Genomic DNA, 13,147 nt, shown 5'->3' on the forward strand with positions numbered 1-13,147 from the left:
CAAGTTCCTTAAAAAAATATTCAGCACTGTCGCTGAAGTGTGGGCAAAGTAGCTGCATAGACCGACATAAAAATAGCTAAATATTGCCTGCAGTCCACGAGTGCATTAAATAATCAATGGAAGGCCATCTGTTTGCTTTTGGAGATTAGAGTGAGGATTTTGAATGGGCTCTTTAACCATGTTACAGAGATACTAAATTTAATAAGATGGAATCACTGAAAGCAGCATAAACCTGGGTCGTGCAGTCTGGAGTGGTTCCAGTAAAAGCAGGTAAAGCTAACACTGAGGGTAAACGGTGACAGAATAGCATGACCACAGAGCTAAACACAGGCTGGGAGAAAAATCATCATCAGTGATGAAAAGTCACACTGACATCACTGAACTCAGCTTATACCACGTATGGCTTTGCAAAGATTACACAGGGAACGCCGTGGGTTTTCAATCCCATTATTTCCGTCATTGTCAGAATCTCATACAAGAAGACAGATTATTACAAGAGGAAATGAGATGTACAAATAAGGAAATCCTAATCCATTCTGTTTTCTGTAGCCCTTCCTGCCTGCTGAATCCCTGATCCAAATTGGCAATGCTTGAGTTACTACTACACTCATGAGAACTCTGCTCAGGTTGAACTCTGTGTCAACTTTATGCCTTTGATCCAGGACACTCTTACTAATCTTCCCCACAGTGCTGAGAGAGTTAAAATAGATCATTAGTGAAACTATTCTCGGGCCCAGCTTGCCCCTTGTACAACTCTGTTGGGGAGGTTTTAATTTGTGGCCACACATCAAATCCCAAAGCAGAACCCAACAGTCACAAACTAAGAGGACTAGGAGAGCCTGGCCTGACTAGTTTATTAGATAACAGCCTGAATGGCAAAATACATCTCTCTGTGTGGAAGATGTTTGTCAGTTACAATGCTGCAGATTGACTCAGCATACATCTCAGGCACTGCATGTGCCACTACAGATGCACAAAGAATACCTTTCAAGGTGTCTTTTTGTTGTTCTGCTCTTTGAAATCTAGCGTCTGCAGCGCCAGTCGAAGGGCATCTTCTAACAAAAAATGGTTTTAAACTACTGAGCGAGTAAAAGCATTTGCATCAAGGCAGGGTGTTTGAGCATGAATCGCTGCGTTAAATGTTTGATTTCTGACAGCTCACCTGTTGTTGTGGAATTGCTGGAGGAGTTCCACTTGCAGTTGCTTGGCGGCCTGCTGAGGTTCAGATCCAGCCGAGTGATGGCCCGTTTATTGCCATTTTTGTCTATGATCTCAGAGAAGATTTTGGGTTCATCTGTGTTACTGGAGCTGTCTTGATCAGGGTCAGTGTCCTTATCTGAAAGGAGTACAATGCGGTGATTGAGTTGCGGGCTTTCCTGTTTGGAAGACAGAGGGGACAGGACTGGGGACATGCTCTGGAGGCTGTTGGAGGCTGGGAAAGAGGTGCTGAACACCCCAGCGAGGGAAGGGGAAGAGGGGCTATTTTTGTGGGATTTGGGCAAGGGCTCAGTGGTATTGTACAGGGGCAGTCGTAGCCCCTCAGAGAGTTTGTTACATGACTTTTCCCCCCTGACCCTGTTTGGCCCTCTCCAGTCTTTATAGTCTTGTTGGCCTTTGCTAGATTCAGGGTGCGGCACAGCCCCGTCTGGACTTGTGTGACTAACATGTTGCACCCTCCCTTCTACATCCTGCACTCTGGCAACAACCCTGACTCCAACATTCCTCTGGTTGATTTCACTATAAAGCTGTTGAGCTGACTTGATTGCTGACGCATCCTCAACTACCATGTCAACCGGAGAATCAAATCTTTTAAGCGGCCTAAGGTTACTCCCACTTTCTCGCCGGGTCAGACCCTCCATTAGGCTGCAAGAAGATGACTGGTAACCCAGTTCTCCGTCACACTCTGAGAAACAAAAATCCATGTCGGGGTCAAATGTGCGATTGTCCTCCATGAAGTCCCAGCCCTCACGGGTGATCTGGAAGGGTTCCTCCACTGGCAGGATGGGGTTACTGATAGGACAGACACAAGAGCCAACGATTGGGCTCTCAGACACATGGCCAGAAGCCTTGGTACCTGGCATCCGCTCCACTTCCAAATCTGCACATACAGACAAACTTTTCTCAGCTGGAAGCTCAAGACACGGCTCTCCACCTGGAGTTTTCTTCTTCATCTTACTGTGCAGGAAATTCTCTGCGCTGTCAAGCTTCTTTCCCCCTAACTTCTTCATCTTTTTACTTTTAGGCACACCTCGCGTCTGCTCTGGAGACTGATTAAGGGAATAGATGCTGCCGCTGAGAACCTGACTGCCAAGATGAACATCTTGACCCTCCATGTACTCCTGGAGTTTCCCATCCTGGTTACCCATCCTGACTTTGTTCCTGCAATCCTTACACAGTGATAACAACTGCGCCAGCAACTGGTGGTGCTCCGCCACCAGCCAGCAGAGCTCTGCAACTGCTTTCTTTGTTGCCTGCTGGGAGGTGAGCAGTTCGCCTGGAAAGTCAGAAGACTGGCCTCTTTGTTTGGACACTGCAAGATCCTCCTTTCCCCGGTCACAGTCATTACCAGCCTTGTCTGAACGAGGGGCGCGGCTCTTGTACTCGAAACTCGGGGCCCGCCTCTTGGGGAAATAAAAGCTGATGTTGCTTAGCTCACGGATGGGTGCATACAGAAGCAATATAGTGTGGGTGCCCTCCATGATGGGTGCCATATTAATCACTCAAGCACTGTGAGTATGCGGATGGACTCAGCTCTGCAGAGGAGGATCTCTGGCTATTCATCACTTGGTCTGTCCAGATTCTGTCAGAAAGAAAGTAGCACAGAGTGATAAATCTGCTTTTGGATAGACAGTTTATGTTCAAGTAACATACCTGTCCTGCTAAAGACATGCATTACCTCCACATATCAGACTTTATTTTCTTCTTTAGGATAAAGCTTTAACTAAATGAAAGCCTTTAATCTGAGACAGGGCACTGCTAGGGTAGGCTACACCACAACAGTCCTTTCACAAACAGGAAGCTTCCATATTTCAATGTCACATTAAAAGCTGGACACAATCCAGCAATCATGCATTTAAGAAGAAAGCTCCTAACCCCAACTCCACCTCCATCCTCATGTCCACTGTTGTGTAAGTGGATGAAACATTTTTAAACCGCAGTTCATCAACATTTCACAAGCTGCCGCATTTTAAAAAAGAAAGTGTCACACAAGGTGACGACACACGCCGAGCCCCTAGCAGGCGGCCAGCAAAGATGTTTACAAGCAAAACAGGCTTTCACTCGGCTTCCACACGCTTGCCCTCCGCATTTCGCCTCGTGTCTCAGCAGTTTATATGATATTATAATCCGATGGGTTACTGTCACCTTGCAGGAAAACACGAGTGTTAAGATGGCAGCATAACTACACTGCCCTGAAGGCTTTCGGGTTACAGCTGCCCACTTACAAGTGAAAACCAGCGAACATTTAGTTAAATTAGAAATTTAATTATCTTGAATTACATTTTTTTTTAAAAGCGAATCTTCTTCATAAGAGCTTCGGTGACGTTTAATTATCATTAACCAGAAGCTGAAAGTGCGCTACAATCAACAGCACCTGCTGAAGGTTGAAGCAGTTGCTAAAAGATAAATAGTTACTTACCCGTTTTAGTGGCATGGCAAATATTTCTTCACATCTTCTGCGGTGCAGCCAGCCAGTGCTGAGTGCTCACCGCTGCTTCTCTGGGCTCGACAGTCCTGATGGACTTCCGTTTAGTCCAATAGGGAGAGCCGCCGCTGGCTCTCTGCTCTGTGATTGGTGCCTTAGTGTTTGTCCACAGCCCACATTTTGAGTCAGTGCAGCTGCGGCTTGCAGGTAGGCCATGTGATGGGTTCGGTGTGTACTTCGGACAGGGAATAAATAAAGTGTGGCTGTGCTTCAGCTATGGCAACTTTGGCAACAAATACTACTGTTTTCTAGGATAACCGTGAAGAAAAATAAGCGAACGCGAAAGCGTCGCAATTGGCCTTTGAATGACCTAATATTTACAAAACAGTGACACCGGGTGGCCGACTGTGAAAAAAATTAATGCAATTTTATATATATGACAAAAGTATGTGTAGAAAATTAGATAGAATATTCAAAATTTATATTAAATTAAATTCTAAGCGGCATGTCCAGGATGCCTGCTTTAACCTATTACAACTGGGATAGAGCAAGACAAGTGTTTTCAAAGTAAATAGTCTGGGACCTAGGTAAATAAATGACCACGGAAGTCCATGCATGGATGGGGAAAGCCATTTCGTAAAGTTTCTATTCAAACACCAAAACAAACTCTAAGCAAGATTCTGATAATAAACACATAATTAGAACAAGTGTCACAGCCTCGGTCGAACATGTTTAGAGTCGGACCTATGTCCAGTAACTACCGTTTTGCAAGCTTGCCATCCTTCTGGATAAAGTAATGTGCTCTCTCACATTTCCTGTATCGTCTAAATGGGTTGTTGTGGTTAGTGAGGTTTCGGAAAAACAGGCGCACTTGGACATTTGCATTTGTTGCGAGTTAGATTTGCATTGTTGGAAAACTGGAGAGCTGCAGAAGGGCTGTTTCTACAACGGTTTCTACCCAACGATTTTAAGGTTTATCATTAAAAACTTAAATAGGCGTTAATATGATCATGATTGATTATATTAATGCTGATACAAATACTTCTGCATAACTTTGAAATATTACTTAGTCCTTCGGATGTACTTTTTAAAACATCACAGGAAGAATAAGATGAGGAATAAAGTAACTAAGTAGATGTGGTGCAATGAATGGTGAAAGTACGCCATGTAGAGCTGGTCTTAGCAGTTTGGCGCAATGACGCTAGAGGGCAGCATCTCATCGTGTTGGGGTGTCGGCGTGTTTATTCGCTGTAGTTATGGAGATGAGCGAGCTTCATTATGCTTATGACCAACCTTTGGGTCACCAGAACGACCGCTGTCACACATTATAAGCGACAAGTCTTACTTTGCGTTCATTAATATATAATTGAGTTAATCAAATATCTGATAAATAATTTACAAGTGAGGTAATAGTTGTGCAAGAACCCCCCCCCCCCCCCCCTTTTTTGTAATAATAAAAAAGAGCTCTGTTAAGACATCATAGCAGATTTGGGCTGATTTTGGAAGATGTTTGTTCTTCAGCGGTAGCAGTTACATATTTTCTATACAATAGTCATATCCACACTTCCTCAAACATTTAGAAATGATCGGCAACATAAAAAAATAGGAAAAAAAAAAGAAAACAAATAAATAAATAAATAACATCCCGTCCTCTGCAGGGTGAGTGCAGGACCCTCCACACTGAAAGCCTGTGCGGGTAGTGGGGTGCTGACCATGGTGCTGATCTGGAAATGGCAGCTAGCGTGAATTTCTTGCGTGCGCCGAGGTGGGGGGGAAACGCGCTATACCCCACGCGTTAGCATGCGTGTCGGGAAAGAAATTAGCTTTAGATAGAAAGCGCATGAGTCGATTTTTTGAATATTCCCGCTTGTGCTAATAAGGTCTGACGGTGACGTCGAAGACACATACCCCCCTCTCCAGCATCTTTCGCTACAGCATCTTTCGCTTCTCCCCGTTTCCCCGCCACGCACCCGTCCCCAGTTGCTCCAGCCCACCGATGCTGACACACACTCCTCCTCCGGGCGGCGAGCACAGGGGCGTGAGCACAGGGGTTTTTGAGTGACACATGCTGCGGTAGTCTCCCGCTGTATGGCCGTGGATTAGCTATATGCTAATTTCGACAGGAGAAGGGAGCCAGCGGAGTCTGAACAGGCTCCTTTGCAGCCATGGCTGAAGGTGGAGAAGGAGAGGATGAGATCCAGTTCCTCAGAACTGTAAGTACATTACTTGTAAGCGCTGGTCTGATGGCTGTGGGAGCTCTCTGTGTGAGTGTGTGTGAGAGAGATTATTCCTGTCGATTGGCTGCCACTTTGCTTTACTGACAGATGTTATTCTGTCATGTAGCTTTCGATAACCCTCTCCCTTCTTTGCACATCTCACAGGCGTTGACAGTGCCCTATTGTTTTGCGCATCGTTCACTGACAGCTATTGTGTTTCGTACAATCTCTGCCGTTAAGAAGTTCACAGCGGTATTTTCCCCCCTCTTCTGCTGACAAACTTACCTGTTATCATTACGTGGTAACAATTTAGCAGTTCGAGCTCTGCGATCCAACTTAAAATGGCTCACTGAATCAAGAGGCTTCATTGTTCTGTCAGCGTCAATTGAATTGTTTTTGAAGAGAAAAAATGGACCTCTGAACCAGTGTGCTGTATAATGCACTAACGTGGTAGCCTGGCAGCCTACACTGCCTGTCCAGACAGTCGCCCCAGGGTTCCTGTGCAGCAGCAAAGGTCTATGCAAATGAACTAAGAAGGAGAATCTTTGCAATAATTACAGTCTCACTGCAGCCAAGCTAGATTACCAACACTGTCTTACTTGTCGGAGACAAAGCTAACATAAACAGACAGTATTGTATGCTCATTAAATAGTGTATGATTAGGATTAAACGGGCTGAAGACTATTTTCTCTCCTTGGCTCTAGCTCCGCACTACAGTGGAAATATTTGCCACTTAGTGGAAATGGATTTCTCTAGCTGAGGATGGGTGTTTAAGCTCGTAAATATCTAGCTGTGTTTGGACTGAGAGGAACGCTTTCTACTGCTGACAATGATAGATGTTGACACAACCCACTCATCCACGAAAAAATGCACCGAGAGGCATATCATACCCGAAAAATTACACGCTATTCTTGGATAGATGAAGGAGCGCAGCACCTGGAGGTCTTCCAGATAGACCCAGAGACAGTAGGAGGTGTTCGGTTGCACACACCACTGGCGCTGCTGCTTGTGGTTTCCCTTTATTAAGCTGCTTACAGATGCACAACCTGCTGTACTTGGAGGCACACACAGTAGCGATGTTGTTGTTATGTTATGCAGATTACAGCCTTTTTTAAAGACTTGAACAGAGGCGTTTTAAATTACATTTTAATTAGTGATTAGATATTTTACTGACGGTGTTAACAGCAGCGTCAGATAATTAGAGACCGTCCAGCTTTAAAATGTGACTTTAGAGGCATGAGCAAGACTGGAAACCACAATGCAAGAATGCCCCTTCCTTTTCACTCAGAAGTAAGCTTATACCCCCTGCTCATTTGCCCTGCAGCCCCCCAACCTTTTAGCCACAGCACATAGAGGTCACCACATCAGCATGTCTGCCACTTCAAAATAGAGCTGACATTTCAGCACCGTTTCTTCTCTTTTCCGGCCTTGAATTTAAATGCCACAAATCCAGAGTTAAGATTTTTAAAGTCAACCTCAGGTGAGAGTTTTGGAATTGGCTCTTTGTCCAGTTTGTTGGCGCGTCACTGAGCAATTTTCGTAAACTCTGGAAACAGAAGCAAGATGACACTGACTAATAGAAAACTGCTGTTGCTGTTTTTTTTTTTTGTTTTTGTTTGTTTTTTAGCAGCTTGTTGCATCCGTCCACACAGGGAAGCGTCTGGCAGAATGGACGGTGTCGGGACGGCGGGCGCATGCTTGGTGCTCATGAGTGTAAAAGTGTGAGTGTGCGCTTTTGTGTGCGTTTGGAATGCAAATGCGTAGCTGTAGCTGTGTGGTGCAGTCAGGCTGCACCAGACGTGCCACAGCAGAGCACAGTGCAGAAATTATTCATCAGTCCAAGTAAGGCACAGCCGCTCGGTGTAGAGGAGCAGAACAGATACGCGTGCGAGGATGTACGGGCAATGAAAGCAGTCCTGCAGAAACAAATGCACAGTTGGATGCACATATGCCTATCCAAAACATCACACACACACCCACGGTGACTATTCTTGCCTTTGCACCGATGCCACTTAGTATAAGTGCAGATATGCTGAGGCTTTATTTCTTCCTTGCGTTGAAATGTTGACTGTTATTTGAGACGGGGAGCTTGATAAAGCAGTTCGCAAACTGCCTTTTCTCTAACAACACAAAGTAATTTCCCTGGAGTGGTAGCAGAAATTACCCCTGCCGGACTGCTGCCTATAAACCCAACACAGTGGGAGGAAATAAAAGGAAGAGAGGGAAAGAGCAGGGATATCTCAGCCACGGGTAATTTGATGTTACAGGAAGAGGAACGGTGCTGATTGTGAGCCAGGAGACTCTGACAGAAGCTTCCCCCACAAACTGCTGTTTAATGTCCAAGGGTGCAAGGGGCTGTGCAGAGACTTTAATAAGTCTGCATATTCCACAGGCATTGTGTTCGCTCTGTTTGCAAATGTCCTCAAATGCACCGGCTCCATCAGCAGTGGCTTTGTAATAGGCCCTATAGTGAAAAAATATCAGCTTATGGTCACTTTGCTCAGGCTGCTCATTATATAAGGGTAGTTTTTTAAATGAATTGCTTGCCTGCTCTGTGTGTGTTGTGTCATTAGAGCAGAAAGAAGAGGGGGGATAAAGCAGGGGGGGTCTTAAGAAACTTTCGGTCCTGATGCTCGCCGCTCTTCTCGCTTTAATTCTCGAAAACCACCCTGTTAGCCGCACACGAGGGCACGTGCACAGCTTCGCTGATGGATGTATCCCTGCTAGGCTAATATCAAATTCTGGGGATCTATTAGCAGTTTGAGTAGGAGTAGCGACTTTGAAAAGGCCAGACCTGAGCTGTGACTAATGCGCTGTGGCAGCGCTCGGCTTGTTTATGTGAAGGCACTGGCCTCACTTTGCATCCAGGCGATGACTGCCAGCGCAGCAGCACAGAAGAAGCAAAGCAATGAGCCTAAACAAGCGGCACCAGAGAGAGAAAAAAGAAAGGAGTCTGTAATCTCAGTGAAACACTAATTTCGAGTGTGCCGTGCGCCGGCGGCCTCGGTGCCAGAGGTCGCTCCTCCTGTGCGTCTCCTTTCTGCTCCTTTGCTGCTGTTGCTCTTTTCTCCTCCGTGTTCTTCTTCAGCTCCTTTCCCCGTGGCTGAACTTTCATTTCCCTCTAATCGCATAGTTGTGAACAACTGCAGCTGTGCACGTTATTAGCACGTGAGCCGGGCTACATGTCTTTCCTGGAGGATGTCATCTGCAATTTGAGATAGTAGCGAGAGTGCGAGGGTGAAGGAGTCTCATGCTGATCCAGAGGCAACCAAAGGTGCCCTTGTTCTGCAGTCAGAAACTTTCAAAAGTGCACGACACCATCTTTCCTTATAGCTGAGAGTAGGTTCCTGCCAACCATTCATCATTCATATATCCATACTGGGGTACTTGTTTGTGCAGGGTTTGAGTGCCACAAGTATGGCAGGCTTGCACTGTCACTCACTTGGTCTTTGTATAATTATTAGAGATGACCATGAAATTATTCCACGGACGAGAAGTTCGGTTCAGCACATCACCGCATTCTGTGTGACACTAAGGAGGCGAGCTTTAATGCTATTATGATGAGTGCTTCTGTCATTTCACGGTTGAATTAAAAAAGTAATAGCTCACTTTTGTGAGTGAGCGAAAGGCATTTTGAGTATAATGGTGCAGATTTTGAGCGCAGGGAAAAAGCTTTGCAAGGAAGCGATTTCGAAAAAATGTCTTCGTTTGTTGCTCCCCATCGTATTGCCTTACCGGTGTTTGTGGTTTGTGTTTTTGACAGCTGTTCGAAGCAGAGAACTGATGTTTTGTGTGAAAGCTTGCCTTTCCACGTTTGTGTACTTAATTCTTATTTCTGGCCTGCTCGCTTGGCACGCGTGAAATCAAAAGGATGTGATGCATTATATACATATCACTGCTCAAATACGCACACCTTTCCTTGCCGCACACGAACATATAGCCTCATCACACTCCCTCTCATAAAAAACTCAACTTGCAGAGCGATAAGTTGGTGTGAGGTTAAGAGTGTAATTGTTGTTCAGCAGGAGGCTGTTTCTCTGTGTTGCGTGATGAAGATGGACAGATCAGATAGGCCTGTGATGTAGAGGGAATTAAGCCAGAGGGCCTGCCCAGAGACAACACAGTGTAAAGCTGCTGTAATGAGCTATTGATTGTGCCACCAAATGAAGAAATTTCCTCAGCAATGTCAGTGGCGTGCGGTAAGCAGGCCTGATTGATCTGGCGTTTCGGATATTGAATATTTAATAAGGCAGTGTAGAATCTGTATTGTGACTGCTGAAAAACATCAGAGGGAAAAAGGATGAAATTCAATCTACTTGAAGATTTTTTTTATAATTAAATTATGAAAGGATGTGAAAAGTGATCTGTTTTATCTCTTGATTTTCTTATTGGAACTAGCATACATAATAAAATTCACTGTAGGGTTTTTATCACTTTCTTTTCACATGCTTGTTTAAGCCATATTTGTGTAAAACAAACAAATTTCCATTTAAATCCACACTAACATACACTTTATTCCCCTGAACTGCGTTTTCTCGACACAGTTCACTTTATCCAGAAACAAAATGATTTTCTTTCTTATCTTTACAAACAGCATAGATGTATTTGAGTCACGGCCCAACAATTGACTGGAGTTAAGCAGCAAAAGCCTTAAACACCATAAGTCAAAGGAAGCATAAGCCTCATAGGTTCCACCTCCTCCAGCCACTGTTAGCCTATCGGTTGCTGTTGCCTCCTCCATCATTACCAGGGCCGTCTCCCATCTCTCTCTGGGCTTCTCTTTGCCGCTGCTTCTTGGCAGTTAATGTTGGCTCGCACACTCAAGCATATTCTGTGTTGCGGGATATGCTTTACTCTAAAAAGCTGTAGCTATCTATTAGTCATTGATTGTAGAAAATCTGTGATACAGATTTCTGCTTGTGAGGCAGTTCTTGGCTTTTTCTCTTAATTCCATTTTTTCTGAACTGTTTTGTCTCAGAGCAGTATATAGAAGATTTCTGTTCAGGTTAGCATAAAAACTGAAATCTATAAAGCCCCACTGGTGACTTTGGAGGTCACAATTTTGTTAGTGTGTAGCAGAAACTGAAGTTCATTTAAAAGTTACCTGAGGCTTGCACCAAAAACAGGTCAATCTCCATAAGCAACGTGAAAATGCCCAAATTAGCAGCACAAATAGAGATATTTACACTCTAATATCAAAAATCTCTTTTGCTCTCTTACAGCTAATGTCATAAAAACTATACAGTGGGTGACTTTGTATATAGAGTCCTGTGAAAAACTAAGTGCACCCTGTGATTCATTAGTTTGTAGAACCACTTTTAACAGCAGTAACTTGAAATAATCATTTTCTGTATGACATTTCAGTCTCTCATGTCACCGTGGAGGATTTGGCCCACTCGTTGCAGTCATTCTGTTTGATTCAGATTTGCTGGTGTTCTTAGGATCATTGTCCACTTGCACAGCCCCTTTTGGGCCAAGCTTTAGCTGTTGGACAGATGGCCTTGACTCTAGAATACTTTGGTAAACAGCAGAGTTTATGTTGAATCAGTGACTGCAAGGTGCCCAGAACCTCTGGTTGTAAAACAAGCCCAACTCATTACCCCTCCATCACCGTGCTGATAGTTGATATGCGCTAATATGCTGTGTTTGGTTTTCATTAAATGTGGTGCTATGGCCAAACATCTCTACTTTGGTCTTGTCTGTCCAAAAGATATTGTTCTGGAAGTCTTGTGATTTGTTCAGATGCATTTTTGCAAACCTAACCTGTGCTGTCATGTTCTTTTTAGAAAGAGGAGGCTTTCTTCTAGCAACACTTACAAACAAGCCATACATGTTCAGTCTTTTTCTACTTGTGCTGTCAGGAACTTTAGCATTTAATATTCTGAGGCCTGTAAGAGCCTGAGATCTAGCAATTGGGCTGTTTTTACAGTTTCTCTGCAAAAAAGCTTTGCACGGTCTGACCTTGGGGGGAATTTGCTAGGATGTCTACTCCTGGGAAAATAGTGGCATTCTGTTAACACACCTTAATGCCCAAAACCAACAACCAACTCCAGAAACTGCTGAAACTTCTGCTTTTATAGAGGTGCTTACACTTGTTTATGATCAGTTAATTAAGGTCATTTGATTAGCAGCACCTGGCTGCTGCTTACTCTCCTTATTCCCATGGAAGCATTAACAGTGCACTTAGCTTTTCAGAGAACCCTGTGAAAGCTTTCTTTTTCACATGGCTGTAACTGTGTAAGTTGGCCACTTAAAATTCGGTTAATACAGTCTGAGTTAAGACCAATGACTCTAAAAAAACGTTGCACCCCACTTTAAAAGCATTATTGTAGTAATTAGAATCAAACTTATGAGAAAGGAGAAAGCATCTTTGGAAAAAAAAAAAATTATCTGCGGAGAATTTGTTATTTTAATCTGACCCCAATCCCATCTGCTAACATGGTGGAGGCGGGGCTTATGACCTATACTGCAGCCAGACACCATGGGGCGATAGAGACGTTTTGGCTTCAGTTTTGGGGAGCTGTTGCATCGTCCATGTTTTGTACAGTCATCAAAATTGGGACACAGCTAAGGTGGCAGTTCAGTTTTTGTGTTAAGTACATGCTTACAAGCTAGTCGCTCACTAGCCAAAGTGGCATCCCATTTATTGTGACATTTAATCTAGCATGCACCTTGCTAGCCAAGTTAGGTAGTTTACTGCCTCATCCAAATATGGTCATGCCCAATTTCAAAAAGACTACAGTGACTAAAATCCTGAACTCTAGGCTTCAGAACAGCAGTCTGAAAAACAGTGGTAATGACCATTCTTCCCATGCTTAAATTATAGCTATTTATAGTTACAGGTTAATCTTTGGCAAGGCTGTTTCCTTCTTCCTTTAGTCTTCCTGTTAAGCTAAATCTAGTGTTTAGCTAAATATTTAAAAGGCATGATACCGGAAGCTACTTTCTCATTTAAATCTCGGCAAGAAAGAAAATACAAGTTTGAAAAGCACTGCTTGTAGTGGTCCTTTAGTTTCTCATTCACTTCATAATTTTAGTTGTTTTACAGTAACATGTGTGCTGCATAAGTTCTATCATTCTGCAAAGAGTTTGCTGCCTTTTTACTCAAAATGTATTGAAAAAAAATCATCTTTCCAGTTTTAATTAGCTGCAGGAATATCACCAAATCCACCCAGTGAGAAAACATTTGGCTCATTTAAAGTGTTTGCCAAACAAGACAGATGTTCGTCTGAATCTGTAGCCATGAACACAGTGCAGTATTCACTGAAGATTTATACATCAGGTGCAT

At 43.9% G+C, this 13,147-nt stretch overlaps 2 protein-coding genes across 4 annotated transcripts in view; one reads left to right on the plus strand and one right to left on the minus strand.

The window, feature by feature from the left end:
• Window positions 1–3,741, minus strand: part of LOC134646379 (formin-1-like) — a 50,897-nt gene extending 47,156 nt beyond the window's left edge. Inside the window, exons 1-2 of the mRNA XM_063500261.1 lie at window positions 3,638–3,741; window positions 1,163–2,800 (exon numbers count right to left, since the gene is read on the minus strand). Of these exons, the coding sequence (XP_063356331.1) occupies window positions 1,163–2,711 (1,549 nt within the window). The 5' untranslated portion in view covers window positions 2,712–2,800; window positions 3,638–3,741. The remainder of the gene's footprint in view (window positions 1–1,162; window positions 2,801–3,637) is intronic.
• Window positions 3,742–5,600: 1,859 nt separating this feature from the next.
• The window catches only part of LOC134644238 (ryanodine receptor 3-like), a 109,161-nt gene continuing 101,614 nt past the window's right edge, over window positions 5,601–13,147 (plus strand). For all 3 annotated transcript variants that reach the window (XM_063497075.1, XM_063497076.1, XM_063497077.1), the window contains exon 1: window positions 5,601–5,856. In XM_063497075.1, coding sequence (XP_063353145.1) covers window positions 5,809–5,856 — 48 coding nt within the window. In that variant the 5' untranslated portion in view covers window positions 5,601–5,808. The remainder of the gene's footprint in view (window positions 5,857–13,147) is intronic.

This window comes from Pelmatolapia mariae, linkage group LG16_19, assembly GCF_036321145.2.
Source record: "Pelmatolapia mariae isolate MD_Pm_ZW linkage group LG16_19, Pm_UMD_F_2, whole genome shotgun sequence".
In the NCBI taxonomy this organism is placed as follows: Eukaryota; Metazoa; Chordata; class Actinopteri; order Cichliformes; family Cichlidae; genus Pelmatolapia; species Pelmatolapia mariae.